Source organism: Amblyomma maculatum, chromosome 6 (genome assembly GCF_055883805.1).
Source record: "Amblyomma maculatum isolate TAMU_Amacu chromosome 6, ASM5588380v1, whole genome shotgun sequence".
Taxonomy (NCBI): Eukaryota; Metazoa; Arthropoda; class Arachnida; order Ixodida; family Ixodidae; genus Amblyomma; species Amblyomma maculatum.
Genome location: NC_139349.1, coordinates 25,576,682 through 25,601,932, shown reverse-complemented (window position 1 = coordinate 25,601,932; position 25,251 = coordinate 25,576,682). Strand labels below are relative to the sequence as shown.

The window sequence follows — 25,251 nt, the reverse complement described above, 5'->3', positions numbered from 1 at the left end:
CTTTGCCTTAATGGGAACAAAACGGGCAAGGCAAATTGGCCATTTCCTCTCAGAAACTTGATTTTAAACTGAAATGAATCAGAAACGAGCCTTAATGTATCTGTAATTTCTAAATACAGGCGATAATTGTTGAGCTGCCAACCGCACCATTGGCGTTGCCGACGAAACCCGAGAGCTAAAAAACACGGTCTTTATTAGAGCCCAGCATAAGCCTAATTGAGCAGCACGAACAGCGCCCAAGCTGCCGCTAGCTTCCGCGAGTGCACAGACAAGACTAGCCACTGCAAATGGCTACTGCCTACTACAACAATAATAACATAATCATGCTACATGCTATAGAAAGTAACGCTCTCGTCTATATACTGTGTGAATCTCACTGATCGTCTGTGAATATTTTCTCTCCATTTCCTTCCTTCCTTACCCTCCTAAACCACGCGCAGAAGATAACTTCACTCCAGGAAGGATCATTATGATTTTTCTTCTATCAGCACACATGCTTGTTATCACCACTAGAAACCACATTCGGCGTGTCCGTCCCGGTAAAATAAATACACCTGTCACTTCCAAATATGGGCTGCCGCATTCATCGCTGTAGCAGCACTGGCCAGCGAAGGAGCAGATTACTTTTTTTTTACGTGTATCAAGAGCAAACCGCGACAGCAAGTGCGCGGTGTATTGACTAGGCATCCAGGAGCCGGACGAGAGATTTGACGGAGAGGAAAGGAGAAAAGAGGTTTCGAGCAATAACTACTTCCGCGTTTCAAGTAGCCACGTAAGGCTCTGCATATATACACAGCGCACACACACTCCTGCCCTGCTTTGCTGGAATGGTGGTTACCCCTCTCCTAAGGTGCGGTATTCCGAACCGCTACCGACTTACGGCGTGCATTTTCTGGTCGATGTGTAGTGTGTATCAAAGACTACAGAGAACGCGTCAGAGTTAATAGCTCATAAAACCTGTATGATAGACAAAGAATTAAAAGCCATTTGAAAATGAATAAAACAAAGATTTCCATCTTACGTGGACTAGCGTCGTCCTCACAAAGAGAGGACAGGCTGCTGAGACATAGACTGCGAGACAAGTTTGGCACAGTGCGGAGCCTTTTTAACGAAACGACACCATTTGCTCGTATTTCACTGTTACTTTTAGCGTATATTTCCATTGGAAAGCATATGCTATGTCCTCGCTAACTACGGAATCTGCCACTCGGAAGATAAGAATGATACATCCTCGAAGAAAAGGTAGACCTTTATTATACAGACCAAAGCAGTTCCTTTGACACTTCTCCCACCTGTGCCGTACAATTTCGTATAGACGCCAAGTGGAGAGTGCCTGAAGGACGAAGAATTTATTTGACGCTTAAACAAGCCAACCACTGTAGTACAGAAGCTGGTGCTGATGGAGCGCTCAGTAAGCGATCAATGCCGTTCTGGCGTAAAGACATTTACTTTTGCTTGCTTACTAACATCCTACGATATATTGGAAGCTACAGCCGCGTCAACAAATCAGAGACCAAAGTCTTAAAGCCTCCGCATGTCAGTCCGTGACCGCTACGGCCGGCAGAGGTGTCGGTTGAAGGCGCGTGATAGAGCCAGAAATGAAACATTTCGCGTGAGAATCGCATTAGAAATTCGATACCTTACTTCCTGGTGCCGGCTCTGGGCTGCTTTTGGGTGCCAGCGAATAGTGAAATGGAACACACAGGCATAAAGAAATGCTTTTAGTGGCAGAAGGTACGGTAGCGACCCACTGCAATTCCTACGATGTTTTTTTTTTTTTTCGATTTTTCTGGTCTTATATCACCTTTAAGATATATACCACCAGAAATGTTTGTTTAAAATCCTCATATATTGGGGCTCTTTAGTAATCCTAGAAGCCTAGCGATAAGGAAGGGAGAGCACCACATTTTCTTTTACTTTCGATGGGATAACGACCTGCGCTGCGTGGCCCACAGGGAAAGCAACCTCTCTGTCCATACGGCCCTCGCAAAGTTTGGCTCCGACCCTCGTAGTGAAGCTTTCCGCTTCAAAAACGGCACTTTTGGGGATTGATACACAGCAAGGAGTGCTCTAACAATGAAGAAAGCTCCGCAGACAGCTATTTCACTAAACGCGGCAAGATGGAGACCGATGGGAGAAATTAAAGTGAACAAGGGCGGTGGTGACTCGATCAGGCGGCGACGGATGGCATAGGTCTATATAGCATAACCACTTTAGTTTCCGTAAAATCATAGATTTTTGTAAAGACCATGACAATTGATGAACACGCTGCACACACAGGACAGTATTTCAGTAGCTACGGGAATCAAATCTCGCCGAAGATCATACGATACCGCACCAGAATAATAATAATAATAATAATAATAATAATAATAATAATAATAATAATAATAATAATAATAATAATAATAATAATAATAATAATAATAATAATAATAATAATAATAATAACAGGAAAGGAAAGGTGCAGTGTTTATCCGTGGACACCAGTACCGCGCTGTAAGGGACGGGTAGAAGGTGGTAGTGAAATCGGAAAGAGAGCAAGAGGTGCCGTAGTGAGGGATCCGGTGTAATTTCGACCACCTGAGGATTTTTATCGTGCACTGACATCGCACAGTACATGGACGCCTCTTCGTTTCACCTCCATCGAAACGCAGCCGCCGGTGGTCGGTATCGAACCCGCCTACTCCGGCACAGCAGTTGGGCATCTTAACCACTGCACCACAGTGGCGGGGCGCACCATATTAAGGATATTAAGGCAAGAGCCTTTAATGGCTAATCGTTGTTCGTCCGTCGGCAATGCCTGACACACTATCTATAGCTGTCAATCATCCTGATAGCAGAGAAACGTATCTTGCTTCTCCTTGTCCCGTATTCCGAGTTTGCAACGTTATCGAAACGCCGCGACTTCACGTGACCTCGAGTCATCTGATTGCTCGAAACGCCGGATACGGATGTTGCCATTACAGAACCGGAAGAGGTGGAAACATCATATTCCGGCGTTTCCACCAATCAGATGACTCGAGGTCAGGGAGATGGCGACACTGTTGATGGTGACGCGAAGTCGGAATACGGGCCCTTGTCTCGCGTCATAAGAACGCGGTTGCCATGGAGACCGTCGCCGCTGTTTACTTTTAAAGCTGTCAATGAAGAACATTAGTTAGTGACAGATAGTGATCAATAATGATAGTGGTAGTCAGTAACAGTTATGATCATACTGAGATAGATGATTTGACGTCATCACATCATGACGTCATCGGCCGTGACAGGACGTCATGACGTCATGGTTTCTGTACCCAGGCAGAATATGGTGAAGCAGTTTTAAGACTGTGCTGATAGTGGCGTCCATCGGCCTCTCATTTCGAGACGGGGAGCGTGCACGCTTCTTGTGTTTCTCTTTCTTTTCTTTTTTTTTTTCATATTTCGTGGGCTTTCTTTGCATTCCGGAAAAAACGTTCGCGTAGGAGGTAGGTTAATCGAAAAAACTTTATTGGTTGCATCTCCACCACGTCTAAAACTTAATGAAGTGCACTTGGCCCTAAAGGTTATAATAAAAGTATTGCATAATTGATCTTCGTTAATTAGCTAATTGAGTGGAATATGAAAAATAGTCTGAGGAGCACTACATGACGATAAGCAACATGTGTCGTTGGTCTCAGCCAGCTACAAGCTTGTGTTTTTCCAAATCATTGGTTCAAGTTATGTGAAACGCACCGAGGTTATAGGACTGTTGTAACTTCGAACACTGGATTTTTCATCGTGATAGAGTGCACTGGCGATTTGCTTTTTGTCTCCATCATATCGCGGCTGAGGTTCAACCCACGCTTCGACGCCAGGAGTCAACCACCCTGCTGAGCGCTAATAAAACCTACCCACTGAGCCCTTGTGCACGGTGAAGCCGTAAAATGTAAACTCACTAAGATATCGCATTCAAATAATTCTCCTGTGCACTGTCAGATAACATATTAAAATTGTGTGCAACTTATCCATCAGCAGACAACGACAATTGAAACTCGATTCAGTAGCCCGTTAATACAAGTCACACGTGCTGAGAAAGCCGAACCCTTAATCGGCGCAGTGCGTGTCCTTTGAGTGCTTCCAACTGCCTGGTTTTCTCTCCATGCTCTCGTCGGCACTGGTCCAGAACTGCCACCGGCAGTGGCCACGGGAACGGGACGTCCATGCAGGGCGGCAATTGCTCGCGCGCGCACACACACACACACGCACCTAACTGCGTCCAGCGAAATCAACCAAGCAGAGGTAGACAAAAAAGCGAGAGAAAGTAAAGCACGAAATGACACGAAAAATACGCGACACCGGCGCGGCGGTGTGCTAGCGCTTTTGTTCCTAAGTGCGGTGTAATCTCGTTTCCTTGACAGGCATCGTTCGCCGCTGCCGCCACACCGTTTCCCTGACAACAAAAGAACCGCTGCGGCGAGCAACGAGTCAAGCGGGCGCCAAGTCGAGGCGGAGAAAAAGCGCCTACGCTGTCAACTTCCGAGTGCACTGCGCGGCTCGCCAGCCTCGATCTGATGGGAAAGTGATCGCCGGAGGCTTCAGAGGTGAGTCGACACGCTCAGCCACTCCTCTTCATCCTGTATCTCTCTGGCGCTGACCTGTGTGGTAAATCCCACTAGCGACTGCCCAGCAGTGCATGGCTCTTCGCGTGTGCACAGGCGTCTGCTGTTGCTGCACGCCAAGGCGCTCTCAGTAGAAATCTCGCGTTTTCAAAAGCATTTACGATGACTTCTTGCGATGAATTGGAACGCTCGTGTGGTCCTCTACAGTGCCTCCGTGATTTTCCATTATATCACCTTCGTTGCCATCGTCAGCCCGACTCCTCTCTCTTTTAACCGCTTCCCTTTCCTTGCGTTCAGCAGTGGGTCAAAATATGCACTAATCAGACCGATCTGTAATTTCAATTTCCTTAAAACGCACTCCCTCCTTTGCATACGCACACAGGGGGCTGGACAGCAAACGAGTAATTATGCTCCTTACACAGCTTAGTTTTAAGCGCAGCGAACGGGTTCATCCAATTACACGCAATGATGTTCGTATGACTTCCTAACGCAAAAGAGGAAATAAAAACATGGGAGGCAATTATGCACCGCATCCTCCATTTGATTCCTTAAAGTTCAGTACAGTGTGACTACTTGCACACAGATTCTGCGCGAAGTGGGACTAACCACAACAAGGGAAGAGGACTTTTTCTAAATGGCTCGCCGACAACGCTAAGAGCGGGAGCCTGCTCCGGTTCCTCACGGAAAACCATTTACATGAGTTTCTATAATATATGCCTTATGGTAAGCTTGCGTACAAAAAAAAAGAATAAAAGCGTCATCGCGAGCATTTCACCCGCTCTAGACTCCCGGCCAGCAAAGACACAACTAGTGGGCTGCAGTCGCGGACAACTTTCTGTGGCTGCGCGTGGAAATCGGGGTCACAAGGCGCCGACTTCCATAAGCGAACCGGAGACACAGACCAGTAAGCGGTAAGCACAGAAAGCTGTCCGCTACTATAGTCTGTGCATGTGGCCGTGAAAGAAAATAGACGCTTGTTAACACCAGCGGAGCCCAGCATCTAATAGCTCTACGAAGAAATGTCTGAAAGACGCGCACTTCGTGACCGAAGCAGACGGCATCAAAAGGACCATTTTTTTAACCTACACCAGCTACACTAGTGTATCAATCGTCATTGGAGGTATCGGAGTTTTCCTACATTGATGTCGCCGGTGTAAGTTAAGAAAAAAAAAAAAAAAACGTCCCTAGCATACGAGGTGTGACACAAAAAAAAAAGAAAAAAAAACGAGTCTGCATGGGCTAATAAATTATTGCACTTAAAGAACCAGTTCTCTGTGACATTACCACCTTCAAAGTAGTCGCCTTCAGCATTCACACACTTCTGCACTCGGTGCTGCCATTGCTGGTAGCAGTTCCTGAACGAGGTTTTTGGAAGGCCGTTTAGGAGATTCTCTGTTTTTGCCTGAGCCTCTTCAACTTGGGCAAAATGAGTTCAATTTAAGCAAGATTTAACTTTAGGAAATATAAAACGTCGCATGAAGCCAGATCATGTGAATAAGGAGGACGCTCCATCACAGTAATGTTATTGCTGGTCAGAAACTGGTTGACAGATGGCTGTGTGAGCAGGTGCATTGTCCTGGTGCAACAACTATCCATCACTCCACAACTGTGACCTTTTATTCCTCATTTTTTTACGAAGTCTTTTTAGTGCATGAATAGAGGAGGTGTGTGGGATGACGTCAGCAAAACAGTTGTTGCCAACTGCACTCTTTTTTCCAGCTACACAGTCTCTTCTCTTTTGTGTCACACATCGTATAGCGCCCGTCAGCACGCGCCGCCCTCGCTGTTATGCAACATGAAGGAAATTCGAGAAGCAAGCCTCACGGGGCAGACTTGAAGCCTGGTCATAAAAATTGCGAGGGACAATTTAAAATGCACATTTAAGCGTATGTAGCAACTTCAATGAGCAACCAGAGTTGGCAGCTCGTCCTAACTTTCTGGTATCACGTGACCTCGTTAAGTAGCGCAAATCGCCGAGGAATCAGTGCTCGAACATGTAAGCTGCCAGATATCACCTGCAGCCCGTGGTTTTTCACTCACAACGCTGACTCCGGATTTTTTTTCTAGGTAATGATACACTTAACGTTCTGGCGTCAAAAAGTAAAAGGGAGCAGGTCGGATCTCACGTGGCTAAGTTTTGCTGCGTTTTTGACTGACCAGGGCGAGGCCTCAAAGCCTACGTGGAGCCAACTTTGTCATTTTTTAAGAGAGAAAAAACAAAGGGGTTAGTTTTAAGAAGGCTTGCCTTGTGGAGGCTGCAGCTGTGTAACTTACCGCATTCTCAGACTTCTTAATTTTTTTTTTTTATGTCCATGTTCTAAGACCACAATTTGATACTACTGCACTGGCGGTGAAAGTGTGTATCTATGATGGGGCTATATTGAAAGGTGATGTGATCCAAAGAAGGAGATAGTTCCCAAAAACTAATTTGAGTGCAATACCTTTTAATTGCATAGAGCAACAGACAGCCCCAGTTTAGGAGACATATCTTGTTGAAGACCTCTGGCTCAAAGAGCCCAAAAACGTTAGTGCTGCAGAAAGCACTCTACTTGAGGCGCAGTCTGAGTGGGTAGCGCTGAGACGAAATAAACTGCACGTAGGTACAGTCTTGGTCAAAAGTACTGAAGCGAAATGACTTTCGCTTCATCCACAAAATAGACCCATCCCGCCATTATTAAAGGCCAAAAGGGGCAAATAAAATGCTAGTCAATGATTTCCTATCACAGAAAGAAACTACCATAGCATTTCCCAGCCGTTTAGTCTTCAATGACGCCATGAGCGGTTCATTTTGAGACTGAGAAGAAAATGTTTTGGCTTCAGGACTTTCGACCATGACTTCTGTGTTGCGGCTATATTATGTCTATCTCCACACTAACCAACATGTCCGCACTTGCGACCCCTTCTTGGCTGGGCGGTGTCTCTACTGAGGTCTTGACGCCCCATGAGATTAGCTAGAGCACTACCCTATCTTAAGCACTAAAGCGTACGAACTGCTCGTCTACAGTGTTGAGCGCCATCTCTAGTTGATCACGGCTCAAGGCCAGCCAAAGCGGGCGCGTTGTCCTCGCCCTGCGATAACTCGCATCGTTGCCATTGCAAGAGCGCTCCAGTGGCCTGGCTTCACTTTCACTGGTGCTTACGATTCAGACAGCGTCTCTTCGGTGGCTGTCTCGCTTGCGTTCCCGGAGTGTTATCGGCCAGGCCGCTAGCGTTGCTCCACCGTGCTATCCGAATACCTCTGCCGCGTTGCGAATGGAGAAGGGGCACCAAGGACACTGACGACGCTCCAACGATGACAGCGACGCCACTGCAGAATCCGGAATGGACGAATAAGGAAAGCACTGTCTTCACCGTCCAGCCCAGACGTGGACGCAGAAAAAAGAAAGCAGTCCACCGGTGGCGATTTACATGTGCGTGCGTGTTGCATGGCGAGCGGGGTAGGCCGGACAAACGCGAATCTCTCCTCTCCTCCTCCCCCTTCGGCCACAGGAAGAGGCGCAGCAGCAGAGCAGCGGCGGACGACTCGGACCGGTGGTAGGCACGTCGATGCTCCGGGGGAAAAGTTTCTCGGCCCTTATTTGTGCGTCCCTTTCCCCCCGTTCCTCAGTGAACTGCTCGCCAGTGGCGGGGAGAAAAATTATTATCGCGGCTCCTGGGAGCAGGCAGCCGCAGCAACGTTGTCGGACTCTGGCGTACTCCGGCTGCAGCTGCGGCAGTGGTGGACGACGCGGATGCGCTGTCGCCGCCGGCAAGGCTCTGCTGCTTCCGTCCGTCGTCGCTAGTGGTTGTGCGGCCAGCTGGGAGGACGACCGGTGCGCGCCCCGGGCGGCGGCTGGCCGTGCGGCGGCTGCGGAGAAGCCGCCGCGAGAGTGGAATATGGGACGAGACCGCGATCGGCCGCCGATGAGCGCGGGACGCTGCGACGGCTGGCGTCAGTTCCCGTCGCTACCGTCGCATCGCCAGCTGACGGCGAGCGACGGGTTGAGCTTGGATGGTTGTTTCAGTTGTGCATCGAAGGCAGGCGAAGGGTCATCGCCACTGCCAGATCAGCGACGACGCCCCTGTAACTCCCCTGGGGTGCACCGAGGTTCCACAGGTAAGATGCGCTCACGTTAGGCGTTACTACGGCTATAGCGCCTGAAGGAAGCAATAACGGTAGTGGTTGCGGTCGTAAAGTAACGGTATATTAAAGCTCGAGAGTTTTGCCCAAAACTCGTGCGCTAAGGTGCCGTGTTATGTAGTGGTACATGTGCAAATCGCGGTAAAAGTTTGGCTTCGAGAAGTTCTTGCTTAACTGAAACGAAGACAAGTATTCTGAACATTCGTGTAATATGGTTGATATTACATCAGAGCTCTAATGTCCTCCGGAAACTACAGCTAGAACGTGCTATGAAAAGAAGCCTACAGGAGACCTTTGGATTGGAAATATGTGCACTGCTGCCGGTGCCCTCAATTTCAAGCAGTGGTTCGCCAAACGATGACCACAATATTCCTCACACTTTTGGCTCAGACATAAGTCGTCCACTAAGCGTTTTTCTTTTTCGCCTGCCGCAAGATTTTGACCTCCAGATCCTGCCTGCGTCATTACCAGTCAGGGTAATTCCACTGCCTTACTATCGCTCCGCACTGCCGCTAGCCACTCAGCACTGGCGATAGTGAGTGGCAACTATACTTTAACAAGTCTCATTCCCTAACCCTTTTCCCTCTCCTACCTCTCTGCCACCCTCGACTCTTCTATTCCCTTCCTGCAATACCCCTCTGTTGCCCTGACAAACTGCCAATTGTTTTTTCTGGGCATTGCAATCCCTGTTCCAAGTTCATTTCGTCATCTACATTTCGGATGTAAGGTACCATAAACTGGCGTTTTGCTCTCTAATCCGCACCACAATTTTTCTGTCCCGGTCAATGGCAGTTTTCTTCTTTTTTTTTTTTTTCTTTCGCAGCTCGCTACGCTCTCCGATGGCGTTTCAAGCATTTTCGTCGGGGATTAGGTCTCGGTCTCTCCCACATCTGCCTTCCAGTTGCCTTTTTCGCACTTTAGCTTTCTCGTAAGCGCGCTTTGTTCGACGCCATGGCATCTTGAACGGCCCATCAGACTTCCAGGATAATTCTCAGCTAAGCTGCGCTGATATCACGGACTCCGCGCTGACCACGCTCACAGTCGAGGCCGAACGTTTTTAAACTGTGCCGTGTCTACTGTTGTGCATCCTGTATTGATTTTCTTTCGACGAAGGCTAGTAGCGCGACACCAAACGCAAGCTGATAAGATGCACGCGGAAAAGTACTACGTGCAGCCTTGTTTACATTAGCAGTATAGAGGTTGATTCTCGACGAAAGTAGCAAAACAGAAACTAAGAAAGCAGGTGCATAGCGATTGCTGTCAGTACATGAGCGGCAGTAGGCGTACTGCTTAGGCAGCGAAGCTCTCCTTCTCGCGTGCTGTCCGAAGCACCGTGAGTTAGCCCAAAACGCCGGCGTACATAGCGCGCACTCCGGACGGTGTTATTACAGCTATTCCCGTCAAAAGCCCCTTGTTATTATACCGCTACTGTCGCTCCCGGCGCCGGCAGGCGAGTTTCGACTGTGAGCCTTCAAGACGGCGGAAACCGCGAACGTATGTACTATACGGCATATCGAGGAAGCAGGAAGAGCCAACTGTACGCAGAATAAAGACGCCCTCCCTGGCATGTGCATGCGCAAACGCGTGTATAGATGTATACTTATATATATATATATATATATATATATATATATATATATATATATATATATATATATATATATATATATATATATACATCGGCCCCCCACTCGACCGGTTCACGAGCGCCTACACTCATCCCGTCACGTTACACGCGAACAGGAACAGGGCGGCACTGTACGGTAAAGGATCGCGTTCCAACCCGGTTACATAAAGAGTTGTCATTGCATTGCATTGCAGTTATTATTTGCACTCCAACTAAGGGAATCCTCGGCTTATCGCTGTGAAAACCCGAACACACTCAGACGGTTCATTTGGTAGAGTTCTTAATTGTATGAAAGATAATCCTTAATGCGGAAATACACTTCGAAGGGTGCACACCTTTTTTTGCGCGAACCATATTTTGGCCAATGACAAGCTCACGGGTTAGTCGGTGTTGGTCATCGGTGCCTGTGTCGCCGTCTTTTCGGATTTCTTTGCTCTGTCTCTGTATTTAAGCGCTGTCATCCATGGGCATATTTTGGCGTCAGAACTGCAGAGCTCGTCTGAATATCTGACAACGCCCACTCTCAAGCGGGCGACGGCAAAAACTGCCCGTGCCTAAATAATCGTATACTGTGTACAAGCCTTCAGTCTGATGCGTTTTGAAGGTGGTCACTAGGGGCTTCGCTTGCTTAAATAAGCTACGCCGATGCAGTCCATTTTTGTAAGAAATCTGGAAGATTATTTTCGCGCTATTGGCGGAATGGTTCAAAACGATATATTGGTGCAACTGGCGGAAGGGTTCTTTTATGCCGAAGAATTGTTTGCAATGCACACCAAGCAGCCATCATACTAGTAAGAAGTTAGTGGTCTTATTCGACTGAAAACACTGCGATAGCATTCAAACCGAGTCACGGACTTCAATCATACACCATATATACTCGGCATAGATGGTCGCGTAGATATGAGGTTAGATTATACATGTTATCCAGGTTAGCTTGCAAGAGGTAGAACAAGTATTGTATGGACAAAGATAGCCTCGATCGAATGCAAGGACTCCTGTGCGCACTCCGTGGGAGTGCATTTGTAAAGCAGGTGCACGTATGCGTCTTCAATATCGTTTTAATCTTTTCCGAATACGCATTGAAAAAAAAAATGAAAAAAACAAGCCTGTTGCAGTGAGAAGAAACTGTTTGCCGCGCTACTCGTCACTGCAGCTTATCAGAGCTTGAACAAAACTTTTATATATCACCGTTCCAAATTAAATCAATTCTAGTCTGCACATCGTCGTGTAAAAAAAAAAAAAAAGAAAAAAATCTCAACATAATGATTTTTTTTTCTTTCCACCAACAACGTAGGAATCTGCGCCGGGAACCTCAGCTAGACTTCAGGCAAAGCAATTAGTGCGCGCTATTCTTTCGACATTCACATAGCAACACATAAGTCGTTTTGCGCTGTCCCGTATGCAGGCTCCATATAATGGCGGCCGGCTGCGGCATTTCAAAAACCGCGAAAAAAAAAGAGCTTCAAAATGGTGCCGAAAGCGAGAGAACTAACAGGAGAGAGAAATGAAACCTTCGAAAGCGCATGTGATAACTGCCTGAGCACTCCGCACTTTGAATTCGTCTCTTGTTCAGAATATCTCTGTTCGTGCCACGGCTATAAATGAGTAGCACAACTTGGCGCACTCGTTAAAGTTAAACTATGGAGTTACAAATAGCCTCGATATGAATCGTTTAGAATGGGAAAGAAGGCTTAATCTTCTGTACTAAGTCCTTACTCTGCTTAAGCGTTTTGGGGTGGTAGACTGATAGCTGCGGCTATACAATATTGCGTCACGCGATCATTTGGCTATTTCAGCAGGTCACACCATAATGTCACGTGGTGGTGACCAGGGTCGATGATACAAATGAAGACACAGGCTTTAATAACATTTCTGTAGATACCAGCTCACTGTAGCATTCTGTTTAATGAAAAGGCAGATGAAGCGACCCATAAACGCCATCAACCGCACTGATACATTCGGACTTTCTTCGTAAAATATAATGCCTCCAAATAACTAAAAGGTTTGCTTCCGAAGAAAATAATCGGCTCTGGAGCTTGCTGACACATCACTATCAATTTCTTTACTCAGTCGACCCACATCTAGGATAAAGAGTCCCTCCGAGATTTTCTCCCCATCTTTATCCCCATCTCTTTATTACCGATTTCGACTGAACGCGGCATTTACAAACCGCTTGCGATACCGTTCCGGTCAAATGAACAGTATACGCATTGTGCCAACTGCGGCTCTTTATTATTCTGTTCATTATTCAATTATGCCCCGCTTTGCCGAGGAGCTTTTAAGGAAAGAGGGGAGGGGGGGGGGGGGAGGAAGAGTTACAACATGAACAAAAATGGAACAGATCTTCGGCACATTAGCAGCTTAAACGACAAAAGATTTCACTCTGTTACAGTCCTCGCAAAATAAATTGGCATAAATGCTCGTTCTAGTCCCGTATTCTTGTACTTTATAGCGTTTGAAATAAGTGTGTTTATTCACTTCGATCTTGTTATTATATATCTAAAATAACAATTTCAAGCGCAATTCTTTTTTTTTTTTTCCTTAGTGAGTAAAGCGCTTCAAGGGGAGAGAGACATGAGAGATCGAAACTGTAGGACATATGTCCTGCTTGATTCCCTGCGTATGCTGACGACCGTACGCGCTATGAACAGTGTAGGTCCCTTAACATTAGGAAACATAAACATGCAATGAACTTTTAACTTGCATATTTAAATAACATTGGACATCAAGAGAAGCTCCAATTTGCTCTTGTATGCCATCCTCGTGCATTTTTCACGCGGTGAACTTTGTCAGCCCATTCGCCGGACTATGTATTTCATCATTTCATGTTAAAACATTAGTCGCTAACGCATACGCATTTAATGGCCACATTTTATATTCCCCCTTCATCATTTCTCTTTTTGAAGTTCTCTGTCCGTATACAGCGCCTAGTCAAGTCATTTAGTTTGAACACTTTAAACAGAAAGGCCAATTCTGCGCGCCCCGAGCCACTTCCACACAAGTAATATCACCCATTATGTTGCAAATGAACTGCACTTCAGTTTCGTCTCGGTTTATCCGTCAGTCGAACGTCGTCCTCACCTGGCACCAACCCTGCTCAGCAACGGCGCTGTTCCCTCTTTCTGCGGCATTAACGCTTAACATAGCAGATACGAGCCATAGTTTTGTGCGAAAAGGTGGCATCCGTTCGTCTGATTTCAGCTGGGACACAGATGACTGCTCTGCCTTGTCAGGACTATACGTACCAGTGACACCAGTTTTCCTTCGCTAAAGGATATATTCCTGCGCAACTTCGCTGACTTCGCAACCGCATCGAAGGGTACCCGTTGCTGATATTACACGCGCTAGATGCAGTCCCGATTAGGTATACACAGTGCCGTCCCTGACCGACGCTTCACGGTTCACAGCTCACTTTATGGCGTACTCGATCGTAGCGCGTTTGTTGCGCAAAAAGATAATGCCGCGAAAAAGGCGAACTTAGCTCCCCACATATATCACTGCCGAGGGGTCACATTCGAAGCCACGAGTTGGGATTATGAAAAGCAGTGTGATTTCGCTTGGCGCCATGCAGCAACTTTCTACGCAGCGCTACGCTGAGCAAGCAGGCCAGGACATGAGGGAAACGCGGTGCGTTGTTTGCTCGTGATGCCGATAGCGCTCGCCTCGTTTGGCGCGAGACGGTTATTTCTCTCGAAAGTACAAGTTCAGTTAGCGTGAAGGACGTCGGGTCCAACGCTGATGCCGGCTGCCGGACGCAAAGGAAAAGATCCACCACCCCGTGCCCTCTTCTCCTGCGTCCGCTCGGTCGGTGTTACGTGGTGGTGTTCGGCACTTGTGGCGCGGGAGCCATGATGAAAGTAATAAACGCGCGGTTTTGACCCAATTATGACGCGTCACGTAATACCTTCTTCACGCCCTTGGCAAAGCCGCACACACCGCTCGCCCTGTGTGTGGAGTGCGAATCGGTTGGCCACGCGAACACCGTGACCAGCTTCGTTGGCGAGGATTTTTTTTTTCTTTTTTTTTTCTTCTACGGCTCGTTTGCTGCGGAAGAAAGCGCGAGCGCGTGTGCAATCACGAATTCTTGTGAAAGCGAGCGACGTTCATATATTGGCGCTTTCTTCCAGCGTCGGCCAGGTAACGCGGGACCACTGAATGTTACGCAACGAGACATACCTATAGAACTTTTACGTAATGCGCGCTGTTAAAGTTGTAGACCTGGAATAAAGGATGATTGCTCAGAACACGGCATCTTTGAGCTTGATTCCGATGCTGACATGTGCACGTGCGATGTACACGCGCGATGTGCGATGTTGACAGGTGCGCACAAAATAACAGGGTATCTGAATTTCTGAATTCTGATTTTTTTTTGTACACCCCAGCTTGTTAATCACTGTGCCATTAGTGGAAGGCGTTGTTCCGTTGTTGTTTGTTTCCGTTATCTTATCTTTGTAATAGTGCGTGCTGTAGGAAAGAGTAAGGAAATAGTTGCCCTGTACGGATTTGGCGGTAAGACGAAAGAATGTGTGCATCGCCTCTGGAGAGAGGTTGTTCGTTTGTTTCATAGGTTTAATCCGGTTTTGTGAGGATGAAAACTAGACAGTAAGTTAAGAATAATTGAATTATTCTGCAAAATAGTTGTAATATAATCGTATTGCTTTTGAGAAGCAGTAATTACCGTAATATGTAACTTAATTACATTTTAAGGAGAAAGCCTATCTAGGCTCATGATGAAAATCTCGCGTCGGCGAGTTTCGTCCGCGATACTGATCAGCGAGATACCGCGAGTGAAAAATACTGCGCCTTGCCTTTCCTGTAAATCAATTATTGAAAGCCGGTAAACTTTAATGCGTTCAACGGAACGCAATTTATTAGAAATAAATAAATATGCTTAGTAATCAGTACTAATGACTAAAATTTAGTTTGGTTTGGGAGTTTAACTTCCCAAAGCTGCTCCTGCTATGAGAGACGTGTAATGGCGGAGTCTGGAAATTTCAGCCGCCTGGTGTTCTTTAACGTGCACTGACATCGCACATCACACGGACGCCTTGCTTCGCTTCTGTCGAAACTTGCGGCCGCCGCGGCCGGGACTCAATCCCGCATTCTCGGGCACAGTAGTCGAGCGCCCTAACCACTGCACCACCACGGCGGGGCGTAATTACTAAGATAACTACTAATGAGTTGTAATGACCAACACGTCTAAACACGACTTGTAACAACTAAAATTGATTAGAAAGGACTAAAATGCTTAGTAATGAGTAGCAATTACTGCTATCGGCTTGTAATGATTACTAATTACTTGTAATGACCAATATGTCAAACGAAGACTTGTAACGGCTGCAATTGTATATAAGTGACTAAAAAGGTTTAGTAAGGAGAAGTGATGACTAAGATGACTACTAATGACTACTGTTATTACAGCTTTCGCCATTCACCTCCTAGGAGATATCTTAAGAGACTCCGTGATTTGTTTACCTCGCTCTAGTTGTGTAGTGTGGTTAGGGCACTCGACCACTGCATCCAAGGATGCGGGATCGAATCCCGGCCACGGCGGCCGCTTTTTGAAGGAGGTGAAAAGTATGGCGCCCGTGTGCTGTGCGACGTCAGTGCATGTTAACTCATAGTCTGGGTCGCTTTGGGACGTTAAACCCCACAAGCCAAACCTAACTGCATTTGAGCAATTTTCAGCAAAGTAATTTGTAATGTTAATAAATTGTTTTTTCTAAAGTAAATGTCGTGTATGAGTTCTTAGGAAGCGGAGGTCTCGTCTCCCTGAATGTATTTCATTGTCCGGATGATAGAGAATCAGTGTCCAGATGTTGGCTTTCAGTGTTGCCTCGACGTCACTTTCAGGAGCTAGAAGCATATCACGATTAAAACATGCAAACGAGAGCGCACACTCACCGAGGCTTGTGTAATATGCGCAGGCGCGTATTTTAAAGTGTTGGTATGCGATTTCATTTCGCACGCCTCTTTCATAGTCCAAACTGTGGTTTGTCTGGATTTCCAAAGTTCATAATTGCATCCCTGTTTTTTTGCCTGCGTAAACACCAAGCGTCGTTATTTCGCCGTCTACACCCGCTGGTGATATTACAGTAATGAAAATCGCATGACGGGTTCACTTTTTCAATCGTTACTTCATGACGCTCCTTTGACTATATAGCGCCACAGGAAAAATATATAGCATAAATAAAAAGTTTTATATGTTATAATCTGTAGCCGTTCCAACCACATTGCAGGAGTGAACGCGACTAACTCTGGTATATTTCACGTTCAAATAAAGACGCTGTGCCCGAAAGGTTTAAATCTGTAGTTTGATGCCACTCCGCGTTGCTGAAAGCAAAATCTCTTCGCGAACATCCCTGCCTTCCCTCCTCCTCCCTATCTATCAGTCTATCTTCGCGAACCATGGCACCGTATTTAACGTGCTTAAGCTGCTTGTTTGTGTGAAGTGGCTACGAAAACCTCATGTCGAAGCAGCTCAACGACCTATCGCGACGGGCTGAATTCCTTCAGATCAAAGTAGGCTCCTTCGCAATTAAATCTGCTCTCCGATCCGTAAAGTAAACACAGCAATACCACGACCACCACGACACTACACCGCGCACAGTTCAAGCCTTAGTCGGCGCGGTCGCTGCAAACGTGACTTTTCGAATTTAACATCAGTCTTCAAGGTACCCTGGGTTCCTTGCGCTTGAAGGATCAGTGTCCTCTATTTTTGCTAGTTGCTTCATCTAGCCAGATGCTATTCAGTATACTGCTTATTCATTTGTTGATTTCTAGCTTCAGTTACTATCTTCATCGCCTACGTACGCCGAGAAAAAAAAATGTCAATACGTGACGGCAGGGCTTGCGGACCTAAGGCCTTGGTAAAAATTACTTATACGCTTATTTATTATGTCGCTATTTTTCATCGCATACCTTGCTGTCTCTCTCTTTTTTCTTTTTTTTTTCAAAGGTTTGGCACGCGTGGACTCTGCGCCCAGAATTTTGAGTAATTCTAAATTATTTCTCAGATGGAAGGGGAACTAGAGAATGCTGACTCGAGCACTGGGCGGCATTGCCTGGTGCAAAAATAGTGAATGGGGTGCACGCCAGCGTTTTCAACTAACCTATACCTGGCCACTTCCCAATTTTCGTTACTGTCGATACATATATACAAAACCGGACCGGGACAATAAAAGGTACATAACTAAAACAGACTACATTCTGCAATGTAAAAGCCTGTCGCTAGTCGATCCTGGTCTCACATAGTTCAATAATGACTCAATATAGAGTTATAAAGCGTAATAAGCAGTCTTGCTCGCGACGTTAAGGGACTTCTGCCGGAAAAATTAATGTGCGCTTTCATGAGACACTGCTGTATACCTGGATGACTAAACCAATTTTCAACATTCGCAGAGAAAATAGTTAATGGCACCGTAAGTAGAAGCGATGCAAATGCAATACTTACTATATTTCAATTAATTTAAACTGATGCGGAATAGGTGCGTCTCAATGCAAGAACTTAGGAAAAGCATACCATACGATTCTTATTGATTACTGGGAGGCTTAGCGCAGAACAGACGAGGAAAAGAGAGCACACACAGGACGAGCGCTCCTGTGTTCCTCGTCTGTTCCGCGCTAAGCCTCCCAATAATCATGTCTTGCCAACTAGCCCAGAACTCCACTTTGCTCAAAAATCTTATTGAACAGGCATCTGGCAATTTTTACATAAAATCTGGGAAATTATAAACGAAGCTGCTGGCAAAGCCAACTTGAACCGTGTTATGCCTGTGATAATAGATCAGTACCACTGAAAGCTTTAGTTCCTTTTTTCACTCATTTCAACAGTATTAGGTCCAGAACTTCCCGCATCGCAGAAATATATAATTCTTTCCAATCCAGTTCTAAACACTTCTACACACCAATGCATTTCATTTTTACACCGTTGTATTCTTAACTTTCGCCGGTATTAATGCACTTCCATTTCAGGTAAAAACTGTGTCTGTGCCTACATGCATTATTGTTTTGGAACCCCGCACTAGCCCCTAGCTATGGGTTTAAACAGTGTTAGGTAATTTATATGGCAGATGTATAAATAAAAATGAAATTAAATGAAGTGAGTCGCTCGAGGGTCCCAGGCAGCCGTGACTGTATATTGGTTAGTACGCATTTTGCGCTATAAGCCTATGTCTTATTGATCTGCGTGGTTCGGCGTGGAGGGCCGCGTAGTAGAGAGACAGCATCTCCGGCATTGCACGAAGGCTTTTGGGATTCATCGAGACACGCAAAGAGGCAAAAAGGACTGAGCGACCTCTACCGAGCTGCCCCCAAGCGGAAAAAATCTCAAACTTGCCCGTTACAACTCAGGACACGCGCGCGCAACCAATGAGAATGTGCACTGCGCGGTTAACACTGCCATGAACGATAAGGGAGACCGCATGGTCCAGTCTTGCCCACAGAGTCTTGCTCACAGTCTCTTAATGTTTATGTATATACGTCCAGCAACTGGGCATCGCCGGCGAGGCAGGATTAACGAGATGACTTCACGCATCGCCAGTCCATGTAGGGGAATGGCGACCTCAGCCTTGACATTACCGGGCGCCCGATGAAGAAAAACATACCTTTCCTTGCCAGAACGACCATGTGTACACACGCTTTCAATTCCAGTTTACGAAGAGCATGTGTGCTTGCCAGATACTGCTCTTTCTTTTTTTTTTCCTCTCAGCTCAGAATTCAGCGGACATAAAGAAAAAAGTAGAGTGTGACCATTACTTTCTCGCTGAGGCTTGATGTTGCTAAATCAGTCTGCCTTTTTTTTTATTCGCATTCCGTCCTCAAACTTTATAAAAACTTTTTGTAGGGCGCGTTGTGCCGGTATTGATACTACTCAGAGTACACTTAAGCGCAGCATATATAGACGTAAGCAGACGAGTGTAGTGAGACATCTGACGGAAAAATTTGTCGTTTTTGAGGAACGAACTAGAGTGGAATGTGCAGAATGTATCTGCATTATAAGCAGTTCTTGCATCCGCCCCAGTAGAAACTCTGCCAGCGCCTCCCACTGCCTTTTAAGTTGAAGAGCCCCGCAACGGCGGTTCAGTGGTCACGGCGCTCGGCTGCTGAACAAAAGGATGCGGGATCGAGTTCTTGTCACGGCGACCGCTTTCGGTAGAGGCGAAAAGCAAGTGCCCGTGTTCTGTGCGATGTCAATGCACGTTAAAGAACTCCAGGTGGTTGAAATCTCCGGAGACCTTTACTATACGGCGTCCCTCATAGCCTGAGTCGCTTTGGGACGTTGCACCCCACAAACCAAACCAAACTACAAATTAACGTAGTTTCTGAGAGAAAAAACGATGCATGGTTTTGCTGTTGTACAGCGCAATTAAAACGAAATATGGAGTGCGTGCCTACTGCCGTACAGACATCTTCCACATGTCTGCATTTTATAGCGTTCACTCTTAATAGCTCCATCCTCAATTTCGCACTGTCGTCTTCAGCGGCCCGCCTCTCGGTTGGCAGGTGGTAAATTGGAGGGGAGGAAAATTCCCTCCCACTAAGAGAAGCTTAGCTAGAGAGAGAGTGCGAGACGAGATGCAGCTTATATAGTGAGTTGCGCGTCCGCTGCGGCTGCGGTAAGTTGTTGGTTCGAGACCGATATCCCGCACAGTGAGGTATACATGCCGTCCCTGTGCTTGGTGCACGGTTTCCTTAGTGGTGAGCACTTAGAAGAGGCTCCTGACACCTTGGTGCGCCTTTTCAGGGGGTAAACCTAGTTTAGAACAACTCACCTTGCAAAAGTCCTCCATGTCGCCGTTGGGTTCAAGTTCGCACGCTCTAAACAGCTCGTCACAATGTACGTACAGGTTTACTGTCACACGCTATAAGAGATATTTTGAAAGGAGTTCACTTCAGAATATCGCTGCAGTCATGGGCACGTATTCCGAGCTTGCGTCGTTTTCAGAAGTGCCGTTTTCGTCCTCATCTGATTGGTGTAAACGCCCGAAAAGGATGTCAGTTCGGTTGCCACCACTTCGAGCATACAATGAGATTGTGCCCTATGCCTCTGTGTAAGCATATTTCCGAGCTAAATTCACGCGACCTGCACAACATACGACAATGATAGAATGTATAATGTTACATACACACATGTTTTACACAGAGTATCACTGTGATGTATGGTGCACGCTATAACAATTTGCCTCAATGCCAGCCACTTGTCCCGCTGTGTCATTGCTGTCCAATCACTCTATCAATTCCTTAAAAAATACAAAGGCAGTCACTGCCCACATACATTTTCAATATAGTGAACAATCCGCGCAATGACGAGGTGCAGCCTCAAGCCAGCCACTTGCAACAAGCAGTCAGAAATTGGGACAGATTGTAAAATTATCTCTATTACTGGCTTCATTTCTCCCTCTCCGATGCTGGGAAATTAAAGTCATTAAATTAATAAAACATAGCTTGCTTTCTTTACGACGTAGCTGAAATCTTTCATCGACGGTATAATAGATCTGCGGGTGAAATATCAATTTGAATCTCCACATAGTATAAACGTCATCTGTGCCATGATCTGCACCTGTACAGAACTCCCCAAGGAAATCACAATATTTGTGAGAGCCAATGACACACTCGTAAAAATTGTGTTAAAATATGTTCCGCTTGCTTGCTACGGCGTCATGAAGTTGCACTACGCAGGTATAACAAAGACACGGGAATTATTCGCGAAATTCAATATATACTCAACATTATGAAAAATAACGTAATAAACAGTTGTAATAAAGAAAACGTCGGAAAAGCTATGAAGTGGCATAAAAGGAAGGTTAGAGGAGTCAATCTGCTATTTGGTCTGAATGTTTTTGTTTATTACTATAGCAGTTAATAAATTTCAAGTTTGTTACTGTTGAAACCCTTTTCTTTTCTTTTTTTCCCTGTGGGAAAATTAAAAAAAAAAAAAAAAAGAAAACCAGGAAGTCTAGTGACCCCAAACGTCACTCCGTTTTACAGGGGACGCTGTTATGATTAATCCATCTATTCAAACATACTCACGCAAGCATGCAAAAACACACGAACGCATGCACATATATAAGGGGGAATTAAACACGGGGTGGTTAAACATGAAAAAGACCTTTTTCATTTTCGGGTGGGATGGCGGCTAATAAAGGCGAAACTGAAAGAGATCAACGAGCCAAGAACGAAGAGTATCAAATTTAAGGACACGCGCAGGTTAGTCTTAAGGCATATCACCCTAGACATCACCGTCAACAGGGCCAGGTAGGCCTTCAGAGGCTAACGACCGCAGCAGCATAAACAGAGACAGTTGCTGTCATGTGGCACGTATGTACGTAAGTACAAACATGATACCAAGGTGCGAAAGGATATCTCAATTTTTTTTTTTTTTTTTATCTTCAACACAAAGTGCGAAGCGAAACAGGTACAATTTTGCAGCGACCAAGTTCCCGTCGTATGACGTCACGCATGGGAATTAACGGGCTACGTGTTGCGTAATCTTCGAGTCGTTGTGCAGTGTTCGAGTTTATTCTTTTCAGAGAATATTTTACTACCGAAGAAGCGATCCGATACGTGATGTCTCAGGCGCGTTGCGAGAGAATTTTCGCTTTTTGTTTTTCCTCTGACGCCTTGGATACGGATGGATGGAATATAAGAGCGTACCCTTTGAAACGGGGTGGTAGCAGTAGCTATCATGCTCATTTTTCTCCCTATATATTAATTATTGTTTTATATTGGTTAACTATACCATCATTCTATTTATTAATTTTTTTGTTTCTACATTACTAACGTTATGTCACTTCTCTGCTTTTAAGCCACCAATCTTCCAGTGGGCTTTGCTAGCTTCCACCGCCGGTTTATTCAACCGGCCACTGGTATCTCTAAACCCCATAGCTTCAGGAACAGTGACTGCGCCTGCATCAACTTCCGGATGGATGCCATTACATTTGAGTATAATATGGTAAATTGTTTCACTAGAGTTACCACATACAGCACATGCGTCAGCTTCATTGTTAAATTTCTTTTTTGTAGCTGCGTGTTCTAAGACACCCTGATCTAGCTTCAAAAAGTAGGGCAATGCCTATTGAGTTATCAAAGAAAGCTTCCTTCCTAATCTGTCTTTTCCACTTTCGGTATAATTCCACACTCTGTTTCTTTTCCATCAAATTTATCCAATTTTTACCTTCTGTGTTTTTCACCTGTTGCTTAACGCTCTTTATTTCTCCGTCTTTGTGACTAGCATACTTACTAGTTAGTTTCCTAGTTCTTTTACTCCATTGTGAGTGAACGCTTTTTAAGTATAGATATCTAAATACTTTAGCTGCCCATCTGTTACTGTCCAATTTCTTCAGGCGTTCCTCATATAATATTTTACTCTGAGCTTCCCGTACTTCGAAAGATGCCCAGCCCATATCTCCCTGTACCGCCTCATTTGTGGTTTTGCCGTGGGCACCTAGTGCTAATCGTCCAACGGCTCTCTGATTTATTTCTAATGTCGACTGTACCTCTGATTTTAGGCACAAAACCAGAGGTACAAAGTAGGTCCGGGCACCATAATTCCTTTCCAAATACCCCTCAAAACCTCATGCCTGTTGTATCCTCACAATGTCCTATGCTTCATTATCCCGGCATTTCTTCGCCCTTTAGCCTTATGTGACTGCGCATGCTTTCCAATGTAAGCCAATGCTTCGTTTACCCATACCCCCAGATATTTATATTCTGCTACTCTGGGTATTTCATGGCCTTGTATTTTAAGACCCTGATCAGTTGAGCCGTTTCAAATCATCAGACCCGACTTTACTACACTAAAACTGAAGCCTAGAGCGTCCCCTTCGTCTCCGCAATTCTTCCAGACCCTCAGCTAGCAGCACAATATCGTCTGCATACATCAAACCGGGGAGGCTCTGCTCTGCCGTTTTTCCACCTAAACTATATAACAGGTTAAAACCTAGGTTACTTTCTTGTATCCTCCGTTCCAGGTTTATCATATAAAGCATGAACAGCAGCGGTCGGGGCGCAGCGCGTCCTATCTGGAGATCAGAATACTGATTCAGTGCCAAGGAGTAAACAATAGCTGTGCACGTACGGAGCACCACATATATCGAACATGTCGGCATGTATGGAGAAGCTTCGAAAAATAGGGATATTCAAAAAATATCTCTTGCAGGCCAGGACCAGAAACAACAACATGCAATGAGATTGATGACTGCGGTAACAGTTGGAAAGTACGGAATAAAGTGTCGAATTCGGATCTCTATTTTTTCTTCGAAGGTGCAAGGCTGGTAGGAAACGACCGGATATGATATCCCTGTAAGCAAAATCCCGACGCAGTGCGATTGCTACCTTAGCCAGTAAGTTTCTTCGCGACCCGTCGTCGGGCTGTTTATTACTGCACTGACCAATCATTCAGCCGCTGAAAGCCGCGTGGTTGGTGCATGTATGGAGGCTCGTTAAAGGTCAACTCCGGTGGTTTTTCCATCATTTGGTGTTTTTGGTTGAATTACGTTCCTCGGCACGTCCTGACTCGAACACAAAAAACCGTTTTTCGAAATTCCAATTAGAAGTATTTTTAAAAAGAAAAAACAGCAAATCGAAACCGAAACTGCTTTCACGGCCAGAAACGACGTCCCAGGTGACGAAATAGTGACGTCACACTCAGTATTAAAGAAACACTCGTACGTGCGTTGGATGCTGAAAATAAAGTATGGAAATCATGAAGCACTGCATAAAATGTCTGAGGTAGTTCAATATAACCCTCACAATTTCATAATCATGCGGGAAGTGGACAGTAACGCCGGTATACTGTTTGTGACGTCAGAAACTCAGTGTTGCCGGCAGAAATAGTCTCAACTTAAACCATGAAAACAGCATATTTTAAAGTCGTGTTGCGCGCGAACGGATTATCGTACGGCGCCCAAATTTTGTAGAATGCGTCAGGACGGAGAGGAGAATCTACAGTAAAATTTTTATTAGGATATTCGAATGTCAAAAAAACCCCGGAGTTGCCCTTTAAGGCCGCAACGAACGTAAAACCGCGCGCCCACGCCGTCGCCGGGTCGTCGTAAAGCTTGCGTTCGCAGGCGACCATAACGATCCTGAAATTATTGCTTCTCGGGTTTTATTATGCCCTGTGCGCAGCTGAAGAGCGACTGAAAGTAAAGCACAGTATGCCCAGTCTGGCTTTAAGCACGATATCACCACCACAGTTCTATGCGGAGACTTGCAACATAATGGTTGCATGAATGCTTAAACTCCAAAGCTAATTCAATTCCGAGTTAACCCGGGTGGTCAGTTTGGACAGAAACGATCGCGAAAAACAGACAGCACACGCGAGGAAGGCCGCTTGGCAAAGCTGCATGCAACGACTTTCCCCAATTGTGTTTGCGAATTGTGTTGGTCTTACGCTCGAAAGATCGAAGAGGCCGTTGCCGCCAACTCTGCTTATCGTTATCGTTATTATCGTTCGGTGCCACCAAAAATTCAAAACTTTTTAATAGAATCAAAACGTCTGCCTTGCTAATATGGTTTGAATTTTTTAATATGTAAATACAAGTCTCAGTGTTCTCCTACTGCATTTACGAGAAGTGGACAATGGACAATCGCTACACCGCCAACCTCTGCGAATACCTAAGCGCAACTGAACTTCACTCCTTCTTTCAACTTTCTATCTCCTGCATCCCATTCCCCTTTCTCAACTTATGCCTTGTGGCAAACTTTTCGAAAAAAAAAAAGAAAATGTATAATTTCTATTTAGACAGGGCATGTGTGGACCGAACAGTTGACCGATCTTCCTTTAGATCGACAAAGTGGATACTAACAGGAAGAAACTGAAGCAGATGCTGGCGGCTAATGTCCGGATCCATAGTGAAGACAGGACGCTTGTTCGGACGTACTAGAGTAACTGGAGTACTGGAGTAAGAAAGGAGTAGCTA

The 25,251-nt window shown here is 45.7% G+C and overlaps 1 protein-coding gene across 1 annotated transcript in view; it reads left to right on the top strand.

Moving 5' to 3' along the window:
- The window catches only part of LOC146185289 (uncharacterized), a 62,245-nt gene that overhangs the window by 18,134 nt on the left and 18,860 nt on the right, over positions 1 to 25,251 (top strand). Inside the window, exon 2 of the mRNA XM_084607792.1 lies at positions 4,380 to 4,562. Within this exon, the coding sequence (XP_084463918.1) occupies positions 4,380 to 4,562 (183 nt within the window). The remainder of the gene's footprint in view (positions 1 to 4,379; positions 4,563 to 25,251) is intronic.